This window comes from Empidonax traillii, unplaced genomic scaffold (genome assembly GCF_003031625.1).
Source record: "Empidonax traillii isolate 1590-97213 ecotype Southwest subspecies unplaced genomic scaffold, ASM303162v1 scaffold164:size861626, whole genome shotgun sequence".
NCBI lineage: Eukaryota > Metazoa > Chordata > Aves > Passeriformes > Tyrannidae > Empidonax > Empidonax traillii.
Window position 1 is genome coordinate 664,843 of NW_020955357.1, and position 27,285 is coordinate 692,127.

Below are 27,285 nucleotides of genomic sequence, written 5' to 3' on the forward strand. Positions count from 1 at the left end.
AAAAAAAAGGAAAAAAAAAGAAAAAAGGCTATAGCAAATATGTAAATGTATGATAAAGTATGGAGTGGCTGTGCTGATTAGATATGCAAGGCTGTACTAGAAGTTAGCCCTCCTTTTGGAAACTGTAGCCCTGTCCTTGCTATCTCTCTTCACCAATGCAAGGAGGATTATTAAAGACACAAAACAAACAAACAAAAAAGTACAATTATCAATCGTCTTTGCTGGTTTGCGACATCCTTAAGTTCACTACATTTTAAATAAGGCTGAAGTGTGAAGGATTTCAAGGGCTGGAATTCCCAAACAGCCTCGCAAAAGTTTGCACCAAGTTTCTTTGTATGCTGCTTAACACTGATCTTCAAACTTGAACCCCAAGAATCCACTTGTTTGCAATATTGTTTAAATTTAGTTGATTATATTGAATAATCTACAGCCTGAGTTTCTAAAGGTCTAGAAGACTTAGAATCATAGAATCAGATGGGTTGGAAAGGACCTCTGAGATCATCAAGTCCAACCCTTGATCCACTACCACCACAGTTACTAGACCATGGCACTCAGTGCCACATCCAGTCTCATCCTAAATACCTCCAGGGACGGAGAATCCACCACCTCTCTGGGCAGCCCATTCCAATGCCTGATTACCCTCTCTGTAAAGAATTTCTTCCTAATATCCAACCTAAACCTCCCCTGGCAGAGCTTGAGACCATGCCCTCTTGTCTTACTGATAGCTGCCTGGGAGAAGAGACCGACCTCCACCTGGCTACAACCTTCTTTCAGGTAGTTGTAGAGAGTGATGAGGTCACCCCTGAGCCTCCTCCTCTCCAGACTAAACAACCCCAGCTCCCTCAGCCTCTCCTCATAGGACTTGTGCTCAAGTCCCTTCACCAGCCTCGTTGCTCTTCTCTGGACCCGCTCCAGCACCTCAATATCCTTCCTGAACTGAGGGGCCCAGAGCTGAACACAATACTCAAGGTGTGGCCTCACTAGGGGAAGGATCAATTCCCTGCTCCTGCTGGCCACACTACTCCTGTACAGACCAGGATGCCATTGGCCTTCTTGGCCACCTGGACACACTGCTGGCTCATGTTCAGCTTCCTTTCGATCCAAACTCCCAAGTCCCTTTCTGCCTGGCTGTGTATATGTGTATATTTTCCTCAGACAACTAATTGCTGCAATATATTAAGGGTTACCTCTTTCCTAAGCAGGAAATATAAACAATTTGAATAATACCACTTAAAAAAAAATATTTTCTATGAAGTTATTTTAAGTTTTTTTCCCTTTTTTTTTTTTTTTTTTTTTTTTTTTTTTTTTTTTTTTTTTTTTTTTTTTTTTTTTTTTTTTTTTTTTTTTTTTTTTTTTTTTTTTTTTTTTTTTTTTTTTTTTTTTTTTTTTTTTTTTTTTTTTTTTTTTTTTTTTTTTTTTTTTTTTTTTTTTTTTTTTTTTTGGTGTCACTTAGTATAAAATCCAGGGTAGGAAGCACTTAGTATCCACTCTGTTTTAATTTTAATATAGGTGGCACTGAAACTCATAAGAATTTTATCACAGTATAGGGGTTTTTTTTAATTAATAAATTGATGTACAAAATGTTTTAATAATATATTACCATATGTACTTTTTATTTAATTACTAGAAGCTTAAAATCTTGTAGCACATTTTTGGCTGCTAGCCAGGCCACAAGTAATTTCATATCAGAGTCCTTGCTTTAAATAATAGAAAGTATAGACCCTTTTTAATACTAAATTGCATACTTGCTTTTCAGAAGGGATTAGATAATCTCCTTTATGTCAATGAATTGCACCTTTTCTTTACAAATTGTTCTAGAGAGGCAAGAAGCCTCTTTACTGTTAGTCCCCTGAAGGGTAAGGAGTGACAGTCTGCAGTAAGGTGTATTTACAGAAATGGCTGTCAGACAAAAAAAGGGTTGCTGATGACCCGTGCTTATTTATGATACCCTTGCTAGTATTTTTCTTGGAATACACTCCATGTGCTTCTTACGTAGACATTTTTATTTCTTCAGAAGTCAAGTCTTAAAATACACAAAAACTGTGGTGAATTTTCTGCTGTGAATGCTGGAGTTTGAGTTGTTTCATCAGCCACTCAGTAAAGGAGACCAAGCTCCACTGCCAGATGCTGTTTCAGATCTTCTGGGCAATTCCTTTCATAATGATATGAAATGCTAATTATGTCATGTGCTGCTTTTCCCTTGTTTATGTCACTTAAAGGAAATATGATGCACACTTTCAGACAAACTTCCTCCTAATCTGTGTACTAGGACTTTCTCATGCTTTCTGGTTTTCTAGTTTATCTTGTCACACTTAAGAATGTAAGTTTTATGTGGCAGATCTCTTTTTGTTAAAATTCTCATTATATTGAGCATAAAGGTTTTATTTCTTAACTTAGAGTGATGAGGACAAACTTTTGGGGTGCAGTTCAGCTTTTACAAGAATCAGTTCTTTCTTTTGTACTATCTGCCATTGTATCTGCAGAATATTTTACTGTCAATATTTATTAATCAGGCCTAGTGAGTCTGAGATTTTGTAATTTGTAATTATAGAACAGTTAGAAATACACTGAGACTTAGATGACAAGAAGGAGTGTCACTTAAAATATTCATGTTCTTGATTTAAAAAACAATCATTGCTAGATATGCTGACAGTAACTGGCTACCAAAAGTACAATTGCCATTAGGTATTCTCTAGTCATGGCAGCTTTTATCCCTAGTATGCCTTGGGAATGTTCTTTAAGCAAGGGACTTTTTTGCCTCAAGGCATTTTAGCTCAGACTTCTTGATAAGTTTTACATTCAATGCAGTTTAATTGTGCATTTGTGAGGGGGTATGTTGTGATCGTCACGTGTATTTTAGTCCTCTTTTTTTTTTATTCTTTTATCAGTCTTAAAATAATCCTCTAATTGCACTCTATGGAAAGACATAGCAAATACTAACATCAAAGTGCATGCAGCAACCTGAAGACTATAGTGTACGATACCATCACAAACCTTTTTTGGATTGTACTTTGCTAGAAAAGAAGTGTCAAGTTTAATAGAGAATATTCACAGTAGCAACCCAAAAAAGCATTAGCTATAGTTACGAACATTCAGTGTGTTTTTTATATAGTTTTTCAGACCAATGTAAAAGCTTTAGTAAGAAGGAAAATTAACCTGACATTTAAAAAAACTTCTCCAAAATGGTAAATGTAAATTAAATATGAGGAATTTGGGGTAAAGCCTCTTATGAAAAGGGTTACTGTTAAATGTTTTATGCAACATATATGTCCTTTGTTCTTTCTATGATGGTAAATTTTCTTTTATTACTTCTGCAGGTTCAGTCCATGCCACATCAATAGCAGCTTCCAGAGTGGAGCAAGCATTGTCTGAGGTTGCTTCATCTCTGCAAAGCAGTGCCCCTAAACAAGGTCCCCTGCATCCTTGGATGACTCTGGCTCAAATATGGCTTCATGCAGGTATTATGAAAGTAAAATTTATTTTTCTTTGCCCTCCCCTTTCTTGCTAGCCTAAGGACTTACAGAAATCTGTTATTTTAATTCAGAATCTATTATCACTTATCAGATCAAATTTTTTTTTAATGTGTGGCACTGAAGCAAGCCAAGAAATATAAAGCACAGTAGAGTTGTTCTGTATGTAAGTCAGTTTATAAAAGATAAGGCAGTGCTTTTAGAATGCAGTTCTTATCAGTGGAGTCATATCTTCTGTAAAACAAAAGCAACACTCTCTCCCTTATCCTTGAAGAATTTAGTTTCTGAAGTACCTAGAGTATCTTAGTATTTATAAATTTAGGTGTCCTGATTCCGTTGAATGGAAAAAGATGTTTGTAAGATTATTGAATGGAGTTCCTGTAACTACAAATCTTTATAATTGAAAATAAATAAGTCTACATATGTGGGGAAAAAAACAGTAGTAGTTGAGCAACCTATCCCTTGAAGCTGTGATAATGAGCTCTCGTTCAGTTCTCTTCCTTCTGACTTCATTAATGTAAGATACCCATGATTGTTTGTCTAAATGTGGAGTCATCTTGAGTAGATTTACCATTGTTATGCTGCTCCAAGCCTCAAGCTAAATGCAATATCACAAGTGACAGTTACATAAAATTTTAACCAGAAAATGACGATCCAGTGTATTTTTACACGGATAGAATTTATAACTTGCAATTGTTTTTAATGATACTTGCATCAGAAAGGCGTAATTTAGAAATCAGCCAGCAATTGTTCTGATTTGGTCTGCTCTCAGAGCATTTTTCACTGATACTTTTTTTTTCCCCTTCATGTTTATATTTAACAAAACTGTCCCTTATTTCTTAGCATTTTAATTTACCTATTTTGCATTAACGGTTTTATTGTGTGAAAGTCATTGCAGGGCAATGACTCCCAGTTATTAATGGTTTAGTGGTTTAGAGGAAAAGCCCAGAAGATTGGAAAGAAAGAGCAATTACAGTGATTAATAACAGTGATCTCATTTGGGGGTGGAAAGGCTCCTCGAAAACAACAGGGATTAGAACAACGTAGGGTCCAACAGGGCATAGTGTAGTCTCCCGCCCTGCATCATGGCATCATTGATTTTATATATTTATAAACTGTCACAGGTAGCCATCCACAGCAACTCTTAGCATCTGTAATGCTGATGATACTCAGCCTTCCTTGGCAGTTTATTGAACTGCTTGTTTTCTGTTTGGCTTTTTTTAGTTTTTGTTGGTCATGTCCTGTTGCTGATTTTCCAATTCATGCAAGTGACTGCTACTGTATTGCCCACAGAGGAGGGGTCTGGACACACTTTTCTGATTCCTTTTTAGTTCACAGCTTAATCAGATCTGCATACACGTTGGCAGTTGGCTGCTGCAATCCACTACACAGGCCACTTTTCACTCTTAAAAGTCCCTACCTTGGCAAACGTGGTCTGTAGGCCATGTTCTTGATTCCTAGCACAGCAGGAAGCATGGGTGGGAAGTAGGAGAGAGCTGGGTTGGACAATGAGCTGAGGTACTAAAGATCCAGTAGAAGGACACAACAGAGCATGAAGAGTGCTCTGGCTGTTTGTGTATGGGGAGCAATGAAAACAAAAAAACCCCAAGATATTAAGGAGAGCTGCTGTCTACCTTCAGAGAAGATTCTGCAACCTGAAATCTGCTTGCTTTCTTTTTGAAATGATCCTGTTCTTGGTACTTCTGTTGGTGATTTGTGCTGTGTTTCAGAGTCTTTGAGTATGCTGCTTTAGGTAAGCTGCTTGTCCTGCTGCAGTAAATGTGCCGAGCCTCAAGAAAGGCTCTTTACTGTAGGAACATTGAAAATAAAGTTTTTTCCAGAAGCGCAATACAAAACAGATATTCTGGAAGGTGTCTTCATCAGTGTATATATAGATTACTTGCATAGAAAACAGTGATAAAATTACTTTACAAATTACTTAACACCTCACAGCACATATTCTTTAAATAAAAGTGAAGATTTACAATTGGGAAATTGCTTCCTTTTTGAGACTCGTGCCACATTTAACTGTTTGACTCCTCATATGGTTGTGCAGGGTTTTGCTTCTTAGTGGGGGAGAAAAAATCTTTAATAAGCTTTAAATCTTAAAATACAAAAATTAAGAATTATTCTTCCTGTAAGATTATAGAGACATTGAAAAGTTATGTAAATAAGTTCCAATACATGCAAAACTTAGTGGAAGATTGTAGTGGTTTGACCCTGGCCGGATTTCAAACACCCACTAAAAGCTGCCACATCACCCTCCCTCCGTAATTCCACAGAGGAGAGGAGAAAAAAGAAACAGCTGAGCAATTCATGAGTAGAGATAAGGGCCAGGAGAAGTCACTTACTGATGGGCAAAACAGTCTCAACATAGGTATAGAACTTAAATTTAAAACTTAAAGAGTGAGAAATAAAACAGTCTTAAAACACCTTCCCCCCACCCCTTCTTCCTTGCATGTTCTCCCTCCTCCCCCTCCAGCAGTGCAGGGGAACAGGGGGTAGGGGTTTTGCAGTCAGCTGTTTCCCATGGGGTACAGTCAAATCTCTGCCCCCCGCTGGTGCTCCATGGGCTGCAGGGGGACACTCGCTTCATCATGGTCTTCACTTCGGGCTACAGGGGACAATAGAAGCTTCTAGAAGCTTCTAACAGAAGCCACCCTATGGCCCCTCCCACTATCAAAACTCGGCCACATAAACCCATGACAAAGATATTTACCCAAACTGATACAGATGGTGTAAAAAAATAGAGAAATGCTTGTTCTTATGGATACATATACAGCGTCCTTTCAGCTGTCATTACTGTGAATGAGCATGGCATTCAGTGCAGAGAAGTTGATTTTGTATGTGGTAACTGGCTTTTAATTTTTCATCTTGTTTTTATTAATGGACTGTTTCAGCCTTTCATTTTGGACGTATCATATAAAGGTGGAAACTCAGGCTTATTTTAAATGTGAAACTAAGTGACTTTTGCAATTAGTCCGTTCTTCAGTAGCTCACTGTTAAAAACCAGACCTGTCCCTAAGTGATCAATGGCCATGATAGTCCTTTTAGAAATGCATCAAGACTGAACTCATTATTGCTATGCTGCTTGATTGGAAAATAGATTGACTCCTCAGTAGAATGCAAATGTCAGCGTTGGAAGTGTTTGGGCCAGAAGGCATTCTTGGCATTCCCTGGGTGGAGACACTGGAAAGAGCACATCAGATTGGCACCTGATTTCTTTTCAAATGGCTGCTCCTCTCTGAAATGTTCCTACAAAGTCTGCTGGCACTTGCCAGTTTTCCACAACTGATTTGTTTGAATTTGTCGTGTTAGTTCTTAACATTTTTATTCAGTTTGAAGTCATTAACTCAGAACGAACAGCTCTCCTTTGTATTCAGAAATTTCCTGTATGAACTTTGATGCTTAACACTGAGCTAGAACTTCCGTTTTCTAGTCATTCATTCATGCACATTTTTCAAAAAGCCTGCTGTATATTCTGTTGGGGTGGCACAATTTCTGGTAGAGGAAAGAACTTGTTTTTAAAGTAACTCTTTAATAACTTTAAACAGTGAAGAATTATTTTGTTTAAATTTAATACTTTCAGGAAGGTGTGTTAATAACTCAAATTTCTCTGCTGCAGTTCATAAGCAGGACAGCAAGCTATAGTATCTCTTACATTAACAGAAGATGAATTTTTAAGCAGTATTGCAGCCTAGTGTTAAAAGCTATTATTACCATAATTGTTTCTTCTCAAGGAATACAGAATTTCAACTGTATTCTGTTAAAGTAGAAAATCTCTGCTTATATTTCAGTCTAGAATTATTGTGTTAGCAGATAATCACCAACTGAAGTAATTTTTAGTTTCTGAGTATTATTATCTAATAATTATCTTATTAATTGCTTAATTAATAATTAGCTTTACATAGTACCTTTTATAGCCTGTGTAAATTATATTTTTCTGAACTTATCTTTTCACCAAGCAGCTTTTAAAATTATGTTTCTAATCTGGTGATGCTGGAGAAGAGACAGCAAGACCAGTAGAGCTCAAATGGTTAGGATTTAAATAATGTAGTGTATTTTGTACTTGCTAAAATGTTGTTTCTCACATAGTACCTTTGCAAAAAGCACTCAAGAGTAAAAGTACCCAAAGCTTTTCAAAAATATTGTATGGGTTTTTTTTTAAAAAAAACCTCTCAGTAAAATTCACATTTTCTGCTCTATGTACAGCTCACAAATTAGGCTACCACTTGCTCTTTGGAGTCTATTAACAATAAAAGTAAAATCCTAGAAAAATTATATCCTCCTAAATTTTGATTTTGATTTCAAAATTTTATCTGTTCACTGTCTTCCAGGAGAAAGAGCCTTGCTATTCTTTAGTTATACAGTACCATCTCTGACTGGGTGAGATGGTTCTTTTAGGGTTAGGGGAAAAAAGTGTGACAGGATCTGCAATTTCATGTGTTAGTTCTTCACGTGGATGAGACTTTTTCCATCAAAAAACATTTTGGTAGTTTCAAATACACTGCATTAATCAATACATCCACATGAACACACTATGTTAGGTAGAATGTGTTCTGTGAAATCACCGAGTCAACTGAGAAGCAAAATAATGCTCCAATAATACTCCTCTGGTAGAAAAAGATCTGTTGTCCCACCAATAGGATCAGGTCTTAGAGGAAGAAAATAATTTACTCCTGCAGTCCTACAAAAATTGGTAAAAAAAATAGAAAATGAGAAAGAACTTTAAACTGTGCTTACCAACCTACTGCTACTGAAAATCCATGTTTTGTTAGTATTGTTATAAATTCAATTTGATGAAAATAGTTTTGAATATTCATAGCAGGTATCACCTGTAAGTTACAGGTTATACCCTCTGCTGTAGTGAAGTTGACTAGTTAGAGATATTGTCAAGTCTGATGCAATTATCTCGGAAAAAAAGCCCCTTTACAGGCACTCAAACATCAGTCTCATTCAGAGTTTTAAGCATAATCCCAAATGCACTCCTGCAGTGTGAATTCCTGAACTGAGAGACTTTAAACCAAGATGGGTGGCCTGTACAGGACAGTGAGAGGCATATCTTGGGCAGTGATAGATCACTTTACTGTTTTGATGCAGCACCTTGATTTAAACCTTAATCTATAAAACTCTTGTGCAGTGTGATACAATAGAATGCAGTTATACAGTTACTTTGAGGTTTCATTTTTCATTTTTATTAGATCTATACCAACATAAAGGGAAAGATGACCCAACTCAGAATTTTTAATAGCTTTTTCTTGCATTTAGGATCTCTTTTTTACTCTCTTCTCTCACTCTTTCAGGAAGAGATTAGGATAATCCATCAGGGTAGTGAAATAGCAGTGTTGAAGAATGTTCTAACAGTGTTATAAGAGCTACTGAAGGCAAATACTTGTTCTGTTGTTAGTTGTTAATTGCTTACTGAATGAAACCTTTTTTTTCCCCCTATATTCAATCTGATTTGCATAAGTGTATGTCTGGCTACTCAACTGTTTTAAATAGTTCTGGAATACCGGCATGCTCACATCTCAAAAATAAAACTAAAATTAAAAAATCCCAGACTTAAGTTATAAATAACAAACTATAAAGAGAACTCTGGGGTTTAAAAAAGCCGTTTAGAGGCTATAACTCCTTTTATATCTAGAAAAACAACTTTCCTAAAAGAGTAATTTAAAGTAATTCAGGTAATAATTTCTCTTAAGATGCAAATTTTTTTATGAATATAGCCTTTGTTCAGAATGAAACTATTTACAAATAGATTACAAGTGACAACATCTAGTCATGGTATGCTGAAGCAGGAATCATTAATTCACATTCCTTCCACAGCTGAGGTCTACATAGGGATTGGGAAGCCTGCTGAGGCCACAGCATGTACCCAGGAAGCAGCTAATCTCTTTCCAATGTCCCACTATGTTCTCTACATGAGAGGTCAAGTGTCTGAACTTCGTGGAAATATTGATGAAGCCAAACGCTGGTATGAAGAGGCCTTATCTATTAGTCCTACCCACGTGAAAAGCATGCAGAGGCTGGTAAGTCTCGAGTCCACTTTCGTAAGTCCTGTCATCTCAACTGGTGTTACTCTATTGTGAAATCTTGACCCATAGCTTATGAGTTTTGGGTCTGTATTCTTATTAACAAAATGCTTTGGAAACAGTTTTTTCTGGCATTTATTCTCTTGAGATGTAAAAAGGATCTGCTGGCAGTAAGACTATTTCAGTCCTAATAGAGACTACAGAAAAAGAAATCATTTGCATCTGCCTAATATTCAGTGCCATTAGGAAATAAAGATGGTTTGTGGTAAGATACTGTAGTCTAGAGGAAAGACCAGTCATTCTGCTATTCCAAACTAAAAGTCAAATTCATAAAATCATAGAATATCCTGAGTTGGAAAGGACCCGCAAGGATCACTGAGTCCAACTTCTGGCCCTGCACAGGACCATCCTCAAGAATCACACCATGTGACTGAGAATACTGACAAAATGCTTCTTGAACTCCGTCATGTTTGGTGCTGTGACCGCTTCCCTGGGGAGCCTGTTCAGTGCCCCACTACCGTCTAGGTGAAGAACCGTTTTCTAATATCCAATGTAAACCACTGCTGACACAGCTTCAGGCCATTCCCTCAGTCCTGTCACTGCTCACCACAGAGAAGAGATCAGTGCCTGCCCCTCCTCTTCCCCTCAGGAGGAAGTTGTAGATGCAATGAGGTCTCCCCTCAGTCTCCTCCAGGCTGAACAGACCAAGTGAGCTCAGCCACTCCTCACACGGCTTCCCCTTACCATCTTCGTTGCCCTCCTTTGGACACTCTCTAATAGCTTAATACCTTTCTTATACTGTGGCATCCAAAATTGCGCACATGACTTCAGGTGAGGCCACACTAGCAGAGAGTAGAGCTTATCTCTTCATTCTACATGTTTATTCATTGCCTTCTTGCTGTGTGGTTTCTTGAATTTTTGTAAGGTAGAGCATCAGTCTTGCCCTCGAATGTAGCTTTAAGTACAAGGGTGCATAAATGTATGTTTGTTTAAATACTTCATAGTATATAAATATATACGTGTATATATTCTGTGGTTAGTATGTTAGGAAAATTACTTTCTCTTTTAATCCAGTTTTCTTCCAGATAGAGCAGAATATAACAGCTGAAATCAGCTTCTTACCAAATCTTTTTGTTCAGAAGTAAGAGCTGGTTTCTGCCTAGGTACTTATGAATTATTCAGAGAAATTTCTTGTGCATCCCTGAGGCAAACATATGAGACAAAAGATCAGATAGGAAGGCAGCGTAGGGAGAATTTTTTGTTTCGCCTTTTCAGCATTTTGAAATATTTGAGCCTGCTGACAAATGCCAAAAGGTTCCTTTTTCTGAAGGAGCAGACAGTCAACCTAAAGCAGTGCAACTCAGTGAATATAAAACCTTATGTTTTTCTGGGTATCTTTTTGCCCCTCCTCTGAATTCACCTTTGAATAAATAGTGTGTAAACACACAATACTCTTCAGAATGACTGAGAAATTAGCTGTCTTAAGAGGCATGTCAGATGAAAATTACTGGGCTTCCAATCAAGGTTTCCTTTTTAAGAGTTTTCCTGTTTGAATCCAAGGTGGAAGGTAACTGTTCATTTCACTGGATTGGCCAGTCCTTTGCAAGGATTCTTATAATTTTAAATTTTGTTTCTAAAAGCTTTCTCTACTATTCTAGACCTTTTCTGTACTAAGATACTGTTTTGAGTATATTCTGAGAAATTTATGATGTTTAAATACAAAATTAAAGATGTATGCTGTAGAAATACTTGTCTATGTAATTTCATGTAGGGAAAAAGTACAAGATCCTGTATCGTTCTTTTGATCTTTCGACTATGGGAAAAAGTATTTTAAGGAGGAAGTTGGCAATGTTTAGTTTTTCCTGTGTGTATAGATTAATATCTGCACATCCCAACACTTTGTGTGTCTTTACCTATTCATTATAAAGGAATATGATCTCAGTGGCAGAGGAGCTATAGCAACAGCACTGTGGAGGTACCAGCCTCTATAAAAACAGCTGAAACATTAACTTCTAATATTTGTGTTCACAACTCTAAGCTGACAGTTGGTTTATGAACAAAACTTCTGTGTAAAAAAACACTATTTTCTGTGATTAATATTTTAAAATTATTTGATACAGCTTTCTAGCAATGCTTGGAAATTACATAAAATGCTACTGTTTCCACATAAAAGTTACCTTAGAGCTTCGATTTATTTAATAAGCTCTGATGAATTTCTTTTTAGAGGGGAAAATAACAAGTATAGATCATAATAACTTTATATATAAAATGCAACAAAAAGGCAATAAGATTTAAGGATGACACAAGTTCCAGCATGTAGCATATGTATACAGGCCCTCCTTTCCAAGTAAATTTACTGGAAATAGTTAAACCTGCAATTGGTTTTGAATGATTTTTTTTCTTCTGATTAAAATTTTAGAGTGAGTGACATCTGACAGTAACATTTTCCGGTGCTAATCTTTGGTTTGAGATAGTCTTTGTAGTTGTCCAGAAAAAAACAAAAGCTATATAAAAAACAAAATATTTGTTTAATTTTGTATTAACAACAATGGCATATTGGTAATATGTAAGTTTTCTCCTTTTATAGTCCATCCTTTTAATGATGTTACAAAACTCTGGTGAGAGGGATGAAAAATTAAATTTTGAAGCTTTAATACTTTCCATTTTGGCCATAAGTATTTTTAAGTACTTGTTCCTGAATATAATCTACTCTTTCTACACAGAAACAACCTTATTAATCTAAATTACTGAAGAAATGTGTGAATAAAGACCAGAAAGGTTGTGTTTATGGCTTCAGAACTGTTGTGCTTCCTCCTGTGATTTGCAGCATGGGCTGTGCTTTGGAGTTTCTGCATAAAGGCTCTTGCATTTGTCTCTCGTGCAGACTCCACATTCTGTTATGTGACCATGAAGACATGCTCTCTGCAGAAGTCTAATGTATTATTGGAATGAAGTCACTTCTTATTTGCTGGTATCACCTGTTAAAGATTATATTTTTCAAAAATTACATTTTTCTAAAGAAACAAGTTCTTACTCATTTTCCTGCTGTCTCTAAGGTCTTCACTGATTTACTCCTGTTGCAAGAGATTTATTAAAATGTAAAACAGGAGGTCTTGGCAATGGTGTGAAAATTGGAGCAGTTAAGAGTGATGAAAGAGATCTATTTGCCAGCAAAATGATAATCATAAACATGAGGGCTTGAGGGGAGGTTTTTGCCTTATTCATGAAAGGCTTAGGACAGTGTAACACCAAATCCTTGTGACTTGATCCACAAGTAAATGAAAAATTGTTTATCTGTGTTCTGCTTACCTAAATTTGAGAAATGGAACTAATTGGGTCGTACTTCTGCATTACCTAAGACGTGAGCTATTTTAACAGAGAACTGGCTGCAGGGGGCAGTGTGTTTGTGTTCATGCTCACTGCTATTTTTGCCCCTTTTGAAATGTTGGGGGGGTTATTAATTAAATCAGCTGAACAACAAAACTAGTTCTTTTAAAGAGATGTGCTGTTAAAATTCTCTTTGGTTCCTTGTGCAACTGAATTATTCCTCATACAGTTAATGTTTAAATCCATACAGTCATTCACTCTGTTCCGTTGAGCAATGCTCATTTTAAGATCTGCCTTGTTCTCAGGTGTTATTTTTTACTGTTTGTCACTAACTGAAATTTTCTCCAAGCCAGAGGTTGTACTAGCTTGCTATTTGGCTAGCTCTGACTGTTCACAAGATGTCAAGAGGGAAGCAATAACATGTCAGTATTAATTAGGTGTACTTCAGAGAGTGCAGCAGCAATGCTTTCAACAAATGCAGTGTCCTTTCTTCTTTTTAAGGATTGTGTAGTGCAGTCAGGAAGAACGACGTGAAATTGTGTTCTAAAGGTTTGAAATGCTTCGGTTTGAGTTCTTTATTTCAAATAATTTTTTTCTCACACTAATGAAATTTTAAATTTTCTTTTAATTACTTAATTTTGAAATTATGATTCACACTTCAGTTCAGTGTCATATACACATGGTTGTCACCTGCCTGATTTTGAACAGAATGGATTTATTTGAACAACTTTCTCCATTCTCCCTACCCTTTATCATCACCTCCAGATTTCTGCATTACTGCTGCCTTCCTGCTTTTGTCATTGTTTTCCTCCCCTGTGAAAAAAGAATAAACACACTTTTATCTCCTGCAGTCAGAGTGCTGTTGTGGAAAGTAGCCCTTACTGCTGACGTCCAAAAAGTCCTGAAACAGGCTATCATTCAGTAATGCCTGAAATGACAATGAGTATTTCAATCCATTGTCCAGGAAATAAATCTGTGTATTCTCTCTCGGGCTGAAAAATTCTTAGCTAAATGTAGCTTTGACATGAAAAGGTTATCCAGCATTTGTATGTTGTTGCAATCCCAGAAGACTGTAGTATTTTTTGAATATTAAGTAATTCATCATAGCACTTGCCTTTTAATCCTACTAAGCTATTAGTAGCTTAGTTTCTAAGAGTAGAAAATGAAAACAGAAAGTGAAAAATTACTTAACCAATTACTCATGTAGAAATTAGTTTTCAAAAAGCATTATCTTAGAGAGTTACATTCCCTACACCACACTGTTAAATATCTGTTAGTTTCCTATAATTATGCAGAACTAAGCCAGATCTCTTAAGGCTTAGATTAACTATGTGTGCTTTATATCTGTATGTTATTATTTATATCTAACTGTACTGACAGAGTAGTCTTTAGAAATGTGAATTCAGACCCTGTTTGAAGGGGTTGTGGGAGCTAAAGAAGAGAAAGTCTAAACACAGTTACCCCAACTAACTTTTTTCCTTCAGCGAGGCAGTGTTGTCATCTGGAGAATATTTGTTAACTCATTTGATTTTCACTGTCAGGCCCCTGCATGGTAAAATTGTTGGTTTAGACCACATAGGTTTGTCCTAAGCACATTATGCTGGTTCTTGTGGGTGGTTGGGGTTGTAACTGATTACCACAGAGCTAAATGCTAATGCCAAATCTCAGTGCTCATTTGACTTGCTCTCTAAGTGTATCCATATGCACATGGTGGTTGAAGAAGAATGGAGAAATAGCAGCTATGGGGTTTGTTAGATTTGTTCGTAAAATGCTGTGGCTTTGCCTTTCAGAAACTTCAAGGTTATTTCACAGAATAGAGAAAACAAAATATATATTCAGCCAAAAACTCACTGCTCCTTACAGAAGGTATTTTACTGTGATTTGACCTCTGTCACATCTAAATGTTTCGAGTGGTTGCATTCTGTACTCTGAGAAAACAATAGCCATGCTGCTTGTATTTTAACCTGGAACCCATGGAGTTCAAGTGATTCAAGGACCGTTTCAATGCACTTTAAATACCTCATCTGCCATGTGACACTCAGAGGCTATATTCTTTTTGGTCTTCAAAATATTATTATCCATTTTAGCCTTACAACAGAAAACCATCAGTGCTTAGTGCAATAAAAAGTACATAAAATCAACTTGCATAGTCATTAGCTTTTGAAGTATAACAAAGTGGAAATCAAGGTGAAAAACAAGAAAGTTTTTTTCCCCTGTTTGTTTCAAAGTTATCTCCTTTTATTTTTAAAGTTGTTGAGCTCAAGTACAGCACTTAACCACTTAATACTGATTCATATCTTAAAAATTATCATTGGAGGAAGATCAGTTGAATTTCTTGATTCCTGAAAGCTTTATCTGAATTTTACAGTCCTTTTCTAAAATAGATCTATTTTTGTTCAGTTTTTGACAACAATAACTGATATAAATTTGAGTTTAAACTAGAACTTAGTTGCTCTTTTAGAAAGAGAAAGTGACTGTAGGAATTTACAGCACTAATTTTGTTTATAACTCAAAGCAGTGAGCTCCTATTTACTCAGGCAGGACTGTCTGTGTCGATTCCCTGGGAACTGTTGTTCTGAAAGTGGTATTTGGGGGCTGAGTAAGCATAGGTCCCGCCTCATAACAGACCTTCTTTTCACACTGCTCTGTATTTACACCAAATGGCTTAAAGCAGCTGTGACAGGAGCAGATCTTTCAACAAGAAAATACCCCCACTCTTAGATGCAACGTGTCTATGCTGTCCTCAGCTGTCATCCATTACAAGAGGTAATACTGCAACTGGGCTTAAATTAGTTGCTTGTTATAGACAATCTCTGAAAATGCAAAGGTAATCTTATTTTGTGCAGCATGCACAGTGGCTGCATTGAATGGAAGTGAACTAAGATGGAGAATATAAGCTGTTGAGGTGTAGGACTTATTGGGAGTCTAGTAGGTTAAGGCAGCTTTTGGAATACGGAGAGAACCTCTTTCAATTAGAAGTCCTAGAAAAGTTAATTCATAAGTAGATAAAAAGCCCAAAGCACTTAAAAGAAAGTTTCAGAAAGCTGGAATGATTTTTTGTTTGGGGGTTTTTTTGGGGTGGGGGTGGTATTTGGGTTTTTGGTGGGGGTTTTTTGGGGTCTTTTGGGTTTTTTCTTTGTTTTGTTTCTTTTTATGTAAGGATTTTTGCCTGGTATACTCAGCTTTAACTTTCTGTTTTCATCTCTTTTCATGTTATCTGTGTAATAGATTTTTCCACAGTTTATCAATTCAGGCTCAACTTGCCAGAAACCATTTTATCACTTCTATTTGTTCCCATGTAAAAAAATGGAAAATTAATTAGTGGTAGATGCTGGCAGAAGGAAGAGATTCTTTGGCTAGAATTAGTCCTCTTTGTTTTGCAGGTCACAAATCATTCCATGTTTTTATTGTATTGTGTGGAACTGACAATATTCCACCCATCAGATAATTCATCACAATTCACTGTTGCAGCAGGTCATTCTGCAATGTGCAGTATTACTCCAAAGCTGCTGCTTTTTGCTTGGAGGATTTTAAGTCTTTGTTTAAAGTTTTTGTAATACAAGTAGTGTTCATCTCAAGCTTTTCAGATTTTATAGCATTAAGTCTTTGAATTGGTTTCTGTTATCAAAACTGAGATATATTATCAATTCATTTAATATACAGCAACTATGGATCAAGTATCATCATTTGTTAAGTAGCAACCAGGTATCATTTCAAATTCAAGGAAAAAAAATCCAAAGATCGCAGTGGCCCAGTCTGAAACAGGGCTTTGTTTTTGCTGGACATCGTAACAAAGCATTTGAGGAGGGATTCCCCTGCTCTACAGTGTTTCAAGTAATTTGACAGGCAAAGAACTGGGGAATAAGAGGATGATCCTATACCGTTTGTGCAATGGTAACAGTATTTCAGATACACGTGTAAGATAATATACACATATCTGGATGTATACATATATTCTCTGCTACAAATCTGCCTTAATATTTTGAATACATCCTATTGTCTTTGCATACAGAAATGTCAGTGGCAAAACAGTGCAACTGAAAAGCCTCAGTTGGGACCTTCACAGATTAAGTTTTCGGGCTTCTGCCTCTCTCGATGGTTTTCTCATGGGAGGTTGAGGTATACCTTAGTGATCTGCATTGAGGCTTCTATAGACAGAGATGTCTAATATTATTTAAAGAAAACAAAATATTTATGACTCTTTACTCGTGTTTACGTGGAATCTCCTTGTTTAATAGTACTAAATAGAGATGATGAACAAACCAGCATGCTAGTAAAAGCATCTGATCACAACATAAGGAAAAATTTACTTTTTCAAGGGTTTTTTTGTAGGTTTTAGAAATGGGCAATTCCTTTTAGAAGTCCTTCCATCTCCTTATGCATTTTACCCTCTAAAGGGCTGAATACATTGAAGTCATTGACAGGTGGTTTTTCTGATGCCCCTTTTCCTCCATGCCTTTTGCTGGATAGCTTGCCACCTAAAATAGGATGGAAGGGGAAAACCATGCAGATTTATACTGATGGAAAAATACTAACAAGGAGAACTAATTTAACAAAATGAAAATGTCAGTAGTCTTAGTCCCAGTAATTCAAGATGTGACCAGGAGGCCTCATGTCAGTAAGGTGCTAAAAGTTGCTCTTGATATTTAAGTTCTCCTTGTTAAAAAGGAAAAAAAAAAAGGGGGAAAAGAGAGAAGTCACGGAAAAAATTGAAGATGTGTGTTCTTTCCTACTATCCTCTGTAATCTCTTACATCCCGTTTCATGGATACGTGCTGGTGCTTTTTGCATGGATCTCAAAAATTCTATTTTTATTTTGCTCTGTGTAATTGCCTTGCAATATGAGAATTGCTTTGCAAAACACTTTTTAAATTAGGTCATTCTGCTGAACTATGCACTGAGCTAATTATGATTATTTTGCTTCCCTGGGCATTTCTGTGCTCATTGAATTTATTAAAGTATTACTTTATAGCTGGAGCTGAGAACTTACACAGCAGTAAAAACTATGTAGCACCTGGTATGCTTTTGCTTATAGGTAACATCTGACATCTAATAATTTATAATTGAATTTCATATAATTAATAAAGAATGGGAAAAAGGCTTTGAGAGAGCAGCCATCCTCAACTTTAAATGAACAAGAGGGATTTTATTTTCTTTTCCCTGTGAAAGGTTCTGTTGCAGAATTCTGTGGGTGAGAACTCTTTATCTACAGAAAAACATTTGAAGTGTGAAGTCATCTACACATGTTGTCTCTTTGTTTTTCTTTTCTTGTGCTGCATAATTTTTCATACTATTGAAATGTAGCTAGGTGTTACCATCAACAGCAGTCTGAATGAGGCACAAGCCATTCTCTATGGCTCAGTTGAGGTGTTTAGTAAATGTGTGAGCAACTTGCAGCTCCCTTGCCGAGTGTCTGAGCCCTGGCTTTTATCGACCTGTCTTAGAATAACATATTGTTGCAAAATTGCACAGAAGTTATCAGTGCATGTATTTTGCTATAAATCTCATGCACTTCTGGTGCTCTGGTGAAATTACCTTTTGCATTTTGCTTTACATCTATCACAGGGGAGCTTTACTTGCTTTGGCAAGAAGCTGTTTACTCAGAGGACCTCTCAAGAGGACCAGAAGTTACCTAATCAACTATGGTTCTTTTTTTTCTGACTAAGAGCTACGAACAACTAGTCCTTTAAAACTGTGCTTTATCTTACCCTTATCAAGCAGAAAGTGGCCCACCTTAATGCAAAACTAGAGATCTAGAAGCAGCTGTCCCTCAGGAAATTATTCTAGTGCTCACTTTTGCCAGGGTTATGTCAAGCAGCTGCCTTTCCCAGATAAGTTGTCTACTCTGTCTCTCTCTCTGTCTTCAACTGACCTCATTTTAAATTTTTTGGAGGACCTCTTTTGCATATACTGAAGTTAGCTTCTCTGCTAGGTGATTTTTTACTTAGCAGTTCTTCCCCTGCTTGTGAGTCTACAGTTTAAAGATGAATTGCACCTTGCGTTTTGGAAGAATTCAACAAACTTGTTATGCATGTATAGCATGATATATTTTCTCCAAGATTAGTTTTCTTCTAATGTAGACTGTATTTTCTTGTAGCTAATTTATGTTAGATGGAGTTAAAGAATTGGCCTTTAAGGCTAGTGACAGGCTATTTTTGATGTCAAGTTACGTTTTTAATCTAGATGAACAGATTAATTACAGAGAAAACAATTATTTCAGTGAGCTTTTATTCATGGGGAATCTAAAGTGTGTTTTGTCCAATTCTGAAAACTGTTCCCTTCTAAGATGTGATGGTTATTTTTCCATTATTATGCCTACTAGAGTATATTGTTTTCAACAAGTAGCAACAAATGGTATGAAGAAAATTATGTAGTGGTAGTATTCTGCAGAAAGCTGCCATCTCATGATTTCTTTGCAGGGGAGAGAAGGCGTGGTGCTTGGCCACCTCATGTACTGAATCTCACTGAAAAAGGCCCATGTTTTTCTGGAATAAAACTAACTGCTGCCTTCTGTGACTAGAGTTAGGGAATAGGAGGTGAGAATGGTTTTTTAAGTGAAACTAGTGTGGCCCAAGCTGTGGACTGGCGGAACTCTTTACTAGAAGCCTTTAGATGACCTGCTTCTCTACTATAACTTCATTGCAATTAAATTTCATCAGCACCCTTGGTACCTATGTACTAAGACAATAAATGAGACTAAGATATGGCCTGAGATCAAACCTTGAATTCTGCTCACCGTCATCCATCCCTATTGGATGAATGGACTAGCAGAAACTAGTTCTTAACTCATTTTTGTATTCTTGTGCTGCTCTATGCCATCTCTCATTTGTTTTCCTATATCCAGCTGTATTGAAACTTTACTGAAATTCAGACAAATTAGTTCTTCAGCTTTTTTGGGTTTTATTTTTTTCGCTTGGAATTAATCTCAAATACTGTTCAGGCTAGTTTAGTGTCTCACCAGTGATAAATACATAGTGTGTTTTATTTTACTTGTCCATCCTACCATACTACTAACTATTCCTTTCTTCAACATTTGTTCTAACACCTTGCATGTAATTTAAGAAAACTGAAATAATTATTTTCTTTCTGTAATACAAACATTATATGACTTTTAGGTAGTAAAAGTGCTTTAACTATCAACTTGCTAGGTAGTCTTTGAGTTTCTTTTATCTTTCTTTTCTGTCCTTTTCTAGGATGGAGATAGCCAGTTATCACAACTTGATTATCTGGATCTCTCTGGTTTAAATTTTCCATTGGCTTGCAAAATTCCTTTACTTTTACTTTGGAAGTCTGGATGCCTTTTTAGTCTGATTTTCTGCTGAGCATAGAGGATCTTTTCATGCTGTTGTTCTGATGTGATGTGGTATTAACATCAACACTGAAGTTATGAGCCAGTGTCTTGGTAAACTGGTATTGATGCTGTACATTTGGCATTGAGAAACAATGGTCAGAGTTTCAGTTTGTGTTACCTTAATTGGGTAGTGATTGAAAAATCTGGTCAACCCTGCAAGGTCACTGCAGCCATAGTAGGCTTACCATATGAGTACTAGTTACACCATTGTTAGAGGCTACATTGTACAGTTCCTTTGCTTGAGCAAAGAAACTTTCATGTGTGAAAGCACATAAAAGGTTTTCTAAAACTAGACTCTTAGCAATACTCTGCCATTCACAAATAAACATATCCATTGTGTGTTTAATCCAAGCTCACTCTGCATGGAACATAGCGTTTGCAGATTTAGAGTTGTTAAAGCTTTTAATTCTACTTCTATCATGGTAAACTACCTGGTTAAGCTGATATGGGTGGAAAAATACATCATGACTGAAACTAAGTAATGCTAAACTTGAAAAGAGAAAGCTCTTCTGAGCTTTTGACATATTTTGAACCAGGAGTGCAGTGTTAATCTCTACCTTTTAAATTCTGTATGGACTGTTTAGAGCACAAAAAGGTAGTAATAGCTTTTTAGTTTCAACAGTTATTCATGATTCTAGTCTGTACATTTTGTTAAAACACTGATTTTGCAAACAGCTCTTGGTGTTTGAAAAAAATTACCATTAGTTATGGTTATTATATTTTTAGGCATGAATATTTAAGCATCTGAGGTAGTTCAGAGGAAGAAAAAGTAACCAAGTTGAGCAGCTGCAGATGTTATGGAAACTAAGAGAGTTGGTATGGCAGAGAGTAAGACAATAACTCAAATATTTTTTACTCTTTTTCTAATAATCTAGGTTTTTTAAAAAGGTTGAAGTGTTTGTTTCCATAACAGTTTTGAGTGGTCAACATGTGAAGTTTCAAATATATTTGGCCCTGAAGTATGTATTCCCAGTCAAGAAATGGGGAAACCGAGGCATAGGTGCTCTAACATACCTACCTAACTTTAAATACAGTACAAGCCTCCTGATTTCTCTTTCTGAGCATCACAGTCATGGGACTCACATTTCATTCTTATGCTTGTTCTTTCCCGTGCCTTTGCACTTTGAAGAAAACAGTTTTCCCCACAGACATCTCCAATGTCAATCTTGTTAAGGCGGTGTCATGGTTTATCCCCAGGCAGCAGCCAAACCCCACACAGCCACTCGCTCACTGCCCCATCAGCAGGATTGAGGAGAGAATTTTCAGGGTAAATGCCGGAAAACTCATGAGTTGAGACAAAGACAGTTTAATATCAGAAGCAAAAGCTGTTCACACAAGCAAGAAAAACAAGGAATTAATTCACAGCTTCCATGGGCAGGCAGATGTTCAGCCATCTCCAGGAGAGCAGGACCCCATCACATATAACAGTTACTGGGGAAGACAAACACCATCACTTCAAAACCTTCCTTCTTCCTCCCAGCTTTATATACTGAGCATGATGTCATATGGTCTGGAATATCCCTTTGGTCAGTTTGTGTCACCTGTCCAGCTGTGTCTCCTCCCAACCTCCCATACGCCCCTAGTCTCCTCGCCAGCGTGGCAGTACAAAAAGTAGAAAAGGCCTTGGCTCTGTGTAAGCCCCACTCAGCAATAGCAAAAACATCTCTGTATTATCAGCCCTGTGTTCAGCACAAATCCAAAGCACAGTCCTATGCTAGCCACTAAAAAGAAAATTAACTCTACCCCAGCCAAAACCATCACAGGCAGCAGCATCAGCATTCCCACTGCAAGCTGAAAGGAGCCTCTGGGGTATCTTTGGGGTTTGACTTGCAAATGGTTGGCAGACTTTAGAAGGGCTTTGCCTACTGATATTTAAATTAGTATGGTGACTGATGGACTTCCTATTTAAATGTAGATGATTAAATCACTTCTATCATTTATCAGTGAAACTTATATCTTTGAGAGTTACTGCCTTTGCATGCTGTTAAAGTGAAAGGATATGTAGCATCTCCTTAATAGCCATCTCAGCTCAGCCATTGAAAATGAGGCCCTTATCTCAAATTTACTGCAGAAGTTTCAATACTTTTAAATAATAAATCACTTCATTTACCCACATCTCTCTTTCCCCCAGCTCTCTTCCTTTCTGGAAGATTTTGTCAATGCCTTGGATTTACTCAATGAATATATTATTTCATTGCAGCTTGGCAAAGGAGATGGCTGTTTGGACAGCAAACTGGTTCAGAAGTATCTGTGGCATCAGTACTTTCTGTGATTACTTTTGAGAGCTCAGTTAAACTTAGCACTGTTTTATACTAATGTACTTTTATAGGTGATAAACCATTAAGTCTTTGTTTCTTATCTTATGTTTTTCCTTGATAGTAAGTTCAAAAGTCAAGAAAAGTTAACTTCAAACCAGCACTAATATGAAGTCTGTGTATATAGAGATCAGAAGGAAAGAGGATTGCTGCTTTTATATAATGGGTGGTTGTTTTTTCTCAGATCTGCTCAGGTCTATGGTTTGGTGCGTCCTTCTGTCCTACAAATCAGACTCCTACCTACATTTGAACAAAAAAGAACTAAGTCTTGTTCTGTGTCCTTGGGGGAAGTTGAAGACTATTACAGCCTCTAACATGAATTGCTGAGTGCATATGTAACTTTTGCATGTTTATTTGTGTGTAACCAGAGTCAGGTTTGTCATAAATGTTATGTTGTGTGCTTATGCAATTACCATTATCTGCAGTAAATATAATTTTGAGTAAGACTTCTCAGGCTAGCTTTTTCCTGAAGAGGGTAGTATCCTCTGGGGATGATCAGTTTGGTAAGATGCGACAAAACAGAAATCTGTGCTCCCACTCTGTGATTAGCGGGTGGTAAACAAAAGAGGGCAGTTTAATACCTAGAAATGTGTCAGAATGGTTGTAAATATTTATCATTGTCCAGATGCTAATGTTGAATGTAGTTTTTTACTTAGATGCACTTATCAGAGTCTTGGGAAACTAAAAAAACTTTCTACATAACTCGGTATTACAACTTCTTTCTGTTAATCTCTGATGTGTAGTTTATACGTGCGTGGCTTTTTCTCACAAATCTGAGAAATCCTGCATTATGATAGATGCTGTTGTGATGCTTCAAGGAAGCTGGCTTTCAAGAAACAGCCCTTGGATTTGAAGTTGCTTTTAGAAACAGCTTGTCTTTCTTAAGACCTGGCATAGAATTGAAGGAAAAAGAAGTATTAGCAAAACCACTAAGACGTTAAAATGAAGTGCTCATACTCAAGAGCCACATATCCATACATAAAGCAGCTGACCTGGAAAAAAATCTTCAGTCTTTTAGAACTGCGCAGATGAACCAAGCGAAGCAATTCATTAGCAAAGCACTTACTTGGCAGAAATATGAAAACATGAACATTGTTCACACTGTTAAAAGCTAAGCACTGCAAGGAAAGACACTACCCAAAATGTCTTGAGCAATATAGCATGCTTTTGTAGGCCCATTAAGATGCAGACACTTGATTCTTTCAGTTTTTTTTTCTAAATACTTTGATGAAAAATCCTGAAGTTTTTAAATGCCTTCCTCTTATTCTAGGAACTAAACTTTGTCAGTGAAAGTTACAAATGTTTCTTTTATGGATGTATCTGAAATTAACATGTGAGTTTCATTTTTTTTTCTGGGTTTTAATTCATTAATTAGTCTTTAATCAGTGATGCCGGTGAAATGATTTGGTTCAACTCAGTGTGTTCAATCTTCCTCAGTCACTGCCAATACACTGTTTATATCTCACACATAGAACTTATTATTTAAGCCGAAAATCCTTAGGAAATCAAGCATACTAAGTCGTTATTTAATTCTTTAGCCAGTTTCATCTGGACAGAATGATGTAAAAAAAAAAAAAAAGACTTGTGCAAGTATTACAAAAGTAGAGGCAGAAGGAAAGACCAAGGCTTTTTCACTAATTCAGATTTTTAATTAGGTGTCATCAGGTGCACATGAGATTGAGCGTTTGTAAATTCTTGCTGCAGCATTATAAGGCATAGTCATTAGAAAACTCAACCAGACTTCACTGCAGTCAGTGCTCATGGAGATAGCTCTTAAAAGTTTAACTTCTTAAAATTATTCCAGAACATAACATTGTGCTTAGTTAGCTATATTAATTGATAGCATAACATGTTTAGATGAAATAGTGAATTGTGATATAAAGACCTTAGCAATAAAGGGCTATAAAAATAATAAAAAATTCATGCAGATTCAAAATTTCTTCAGTGAAATACACAGTGTGAAAATAGTTTCAGAGCTCTAAATGTACATGGGCAAAGTTTGTGTTAAATAGCACTTTCCTACTTAGGGAGGAAAAATACTTGCCATCTATCAACGGTGATCTGACCTACTAAAAGGACTGGTTTTGCCTTGGTTTCTGAATTAAAATGTCTCTGATGGTAATTGGATTTTGCTTAAAATAAGTAATTTAAAATAAATGCATAGTTTTAAAAGTACATTCTCTTATTTAAAAACAACATCCCTTATTTTCTAAATGGGTGCAAGTAATAAATTAAGTCAGATATTGTCCTGTGGTTACAAATGTTCAAAAGACAAGCAAGTGAATCTCTATCAGCTGCAGAGCCATTTCAATTTCCATTTTTGTCACGGTCCTTTTTGCAGTTTGTCCTGACAGCTGACAGTAGCTTCTTTGGAATTCTGTCTGGTTTTTAATTTATGACCATTTGAAGAAGTGATAGCCACAATAGCATCAGAACAGATGGTATTATGAGGGTCACAGACCCACAGATTTACCAGAGGGCTGTGAAATGCTGTGACACAAATGCAGTCTGTGATGATGCTTTGTCATATTAATTCGATGCCTAGCCACAAGTTGGTAGGTTACAGCTGCCAGAAATAACTGTTCTTAATGTAAAGTCTAAAACAGTATGAAATGCTGTCAGATCTATTAAAGTAATTGATGCATCAAACTTAATTTCCTTTAAAATTGTGATATGATAGTATAAGCAGCTGGTGATCTCTTGAAAATAAATGAGGTAGCTTTAGCCTGGGCATCCAAACTCATCTCATTTGCTGCAGAACCAAATTCTAAGCTTCCTAAAATTTAAGGAAGTTTTATTAGTAAGTGCAGTCTTTCTGCCATGTACATTATATTCAAGTTAATGTAACATTTATATCTGAATATGTTTGTGAAGATAAAATCCGTGAATGTTTAACACAATAGGAAATGTTTGTATCTCTCCTCAAATTCAGCAGCTCGCTTAAATTCCAGAATTCCCACCTTCCCTGCCAAACCTATGCTGTTGCTGTAGTTCTTATTCCTTGAAAATGCCTTCCTTGAAAAGTGAAAGGTGCCACTCTGCATTTCAGCCCTTCACTCAGAGAGCATCAGCTTCCCAGTTTGCTTACTCTGATCAAATCCTGGCTTTGTGGGGGAGTGCCTTCTCTGCCATTCTTGTGTTCTTGCTGCCAACTGTGCTCCAGTGAACTAGAAAAGTGACTCAAATGGACAAGGTTCTGACACTCTGGAAAGCAGGGCTCAAATTTATTCCAGTTGCATGTCAGCTGAGAATTGTAAACCAAAGGAAAGGACTGGGGGAGAAACGGCATTTGGAATTACACTTCTCTGCAGATTCCAACCTGGTGCACTAATTTTAATACAGTTTGGAAAATGGATTTCAAGAGCCATAAACCAACCACAGCATGTGATTTAAAATGTCAATCAGTGTCAATCAGTCCAGTGATGGATATCCACTTATAAAAAGTCCATAATTACAGTTCATATTTTCCTCAATCTTTAACAGGAATGTTGATATTTTTCACGGATGGCAAAGATAAAATTAATAGTGGAAATGAAAATATAGAAACTGCGGCAAGTACTTGTTGGTGGAAGAATATGTAGGAGTTGACCGGAATTCTGGAAGAACTAGTTGGTGAAATAACTTAGACTTCACTAAATATTATTTGACTAATCATTTGTTAACAGAAGATTTTAGACTAGTTAGTATAGTTAATATAGTACCTCAGCTTGGGAAGAACAGTTGCAGGGCGAAGACCTAAGTTTGATTAAAAGTGAGACTTGGAGACCCTTTAGTTTAAGAAATACAATAACTTTCACAAACATTCAAGACTGAGTATGGAAATCACTGGGGAGAACAAAGAGCTGGGTAGTAATTGGTCAGAGCTACATCTCCATTGTTCTGCGAGAGCTGCATCTTCATTGTTGGTCAAACCCAGCATGAGACATCATGTTGTCTCAGTTATCAGTGTCATCATCTTGTCAACAGTGTAGTCTCACCCTAATTTTGTAAGCTCACAGATTTCTCCTTCCCTTGTAGAAGGGGGTGGTGTTCATGCTCCACTGGTTTCTTCATGTTCCCAAAACGGGAAGACTGCCATGCCCAGTAAAAACAGTTGAGGCTGGTCAACAGGGCAAGTGAACCCTCAGTGTGAACTAAAGCACAGGTTTCACTTGGGATTTCCTCACAGGTCTGTGATACTCTTATAAACCCAAGTAATATGTATGGCTGGATGGCAAAACAGACCTGTAGATTTGCATCGGTGTTGTCCTTATACACAGTGAGCACTGAGGTGACCTGCACTGTAGCACTAGTAAGTCTCTGGAACATTTCCTGGGAGGAGTGGGTAACTTTATTACTACTACATGTTCCTTGTAAACATGAGAGGAATATGCATAATCCAAGTAAGGCTAAGTGGCATTGGCACTGGAACAAATGAAAACAAACTAGCTAGTGAAAAATTTGGGAAGATGATTTGGCAAGGACTCCTTGCTGTGGAATTCCACACTGTGGAACAAGGAATCCTGTACTAAGATTGTGTGTAACAACAGGGCATACAAATGTTTGACCTAGGAGGGCTCTCCTGACCTGATGATGACTAAATGGAAAATACCTTGTTTTTGGAAAGTTTTTAGTAAAAAATTAACAGACATCCACAAAAAGATATGAGAAAATGTTATAGGCTTATAAGGACTTGAACTATAAAACACAGGTGATACTTCAGTTATATTAATTGGTTTGTTTCCAGATCAGTATTAGCAAAGGCTGAGGTACATCGATGTTATTGTTAGCTTCCCCCACCCCCTCAAAAAA

General features: G+C 36.7%; 1 protein-coding gene across 3 annotated transcripts in view; it reads left to right on the forward strand.

Annotated features, from left to right (window-relative positions):
* Window positions 1-27,285, forward strand: part of TTC7B (tetratricopeptide repeat domain 7B) — a 138,674-nt gene that overhangs the window by 99,071 nt on the left and 12,318 nt on the right. For 2 of the 3 annotated variants that reach the window (XM_027885326.1, XM_027885324.1), the window contains 2 exons: window positions 3,318-3,458; window positions 9,297-9,499. In XM_027885326.1, coding sequence (XP_027741127.1) covers window positions 3,318-3,458; window positions 9,297-9,499 — 344 coding nt within the window. Of the gene's footprint in view, window positions 1-3,317; window positions 3,459-9,296; window positions 9,500-26,662; window positions 26,786-27,285 lie in introns of all 3 variants that reach the window. The other variant, XM_027885325.1, reaches the window with a different exon arrangement.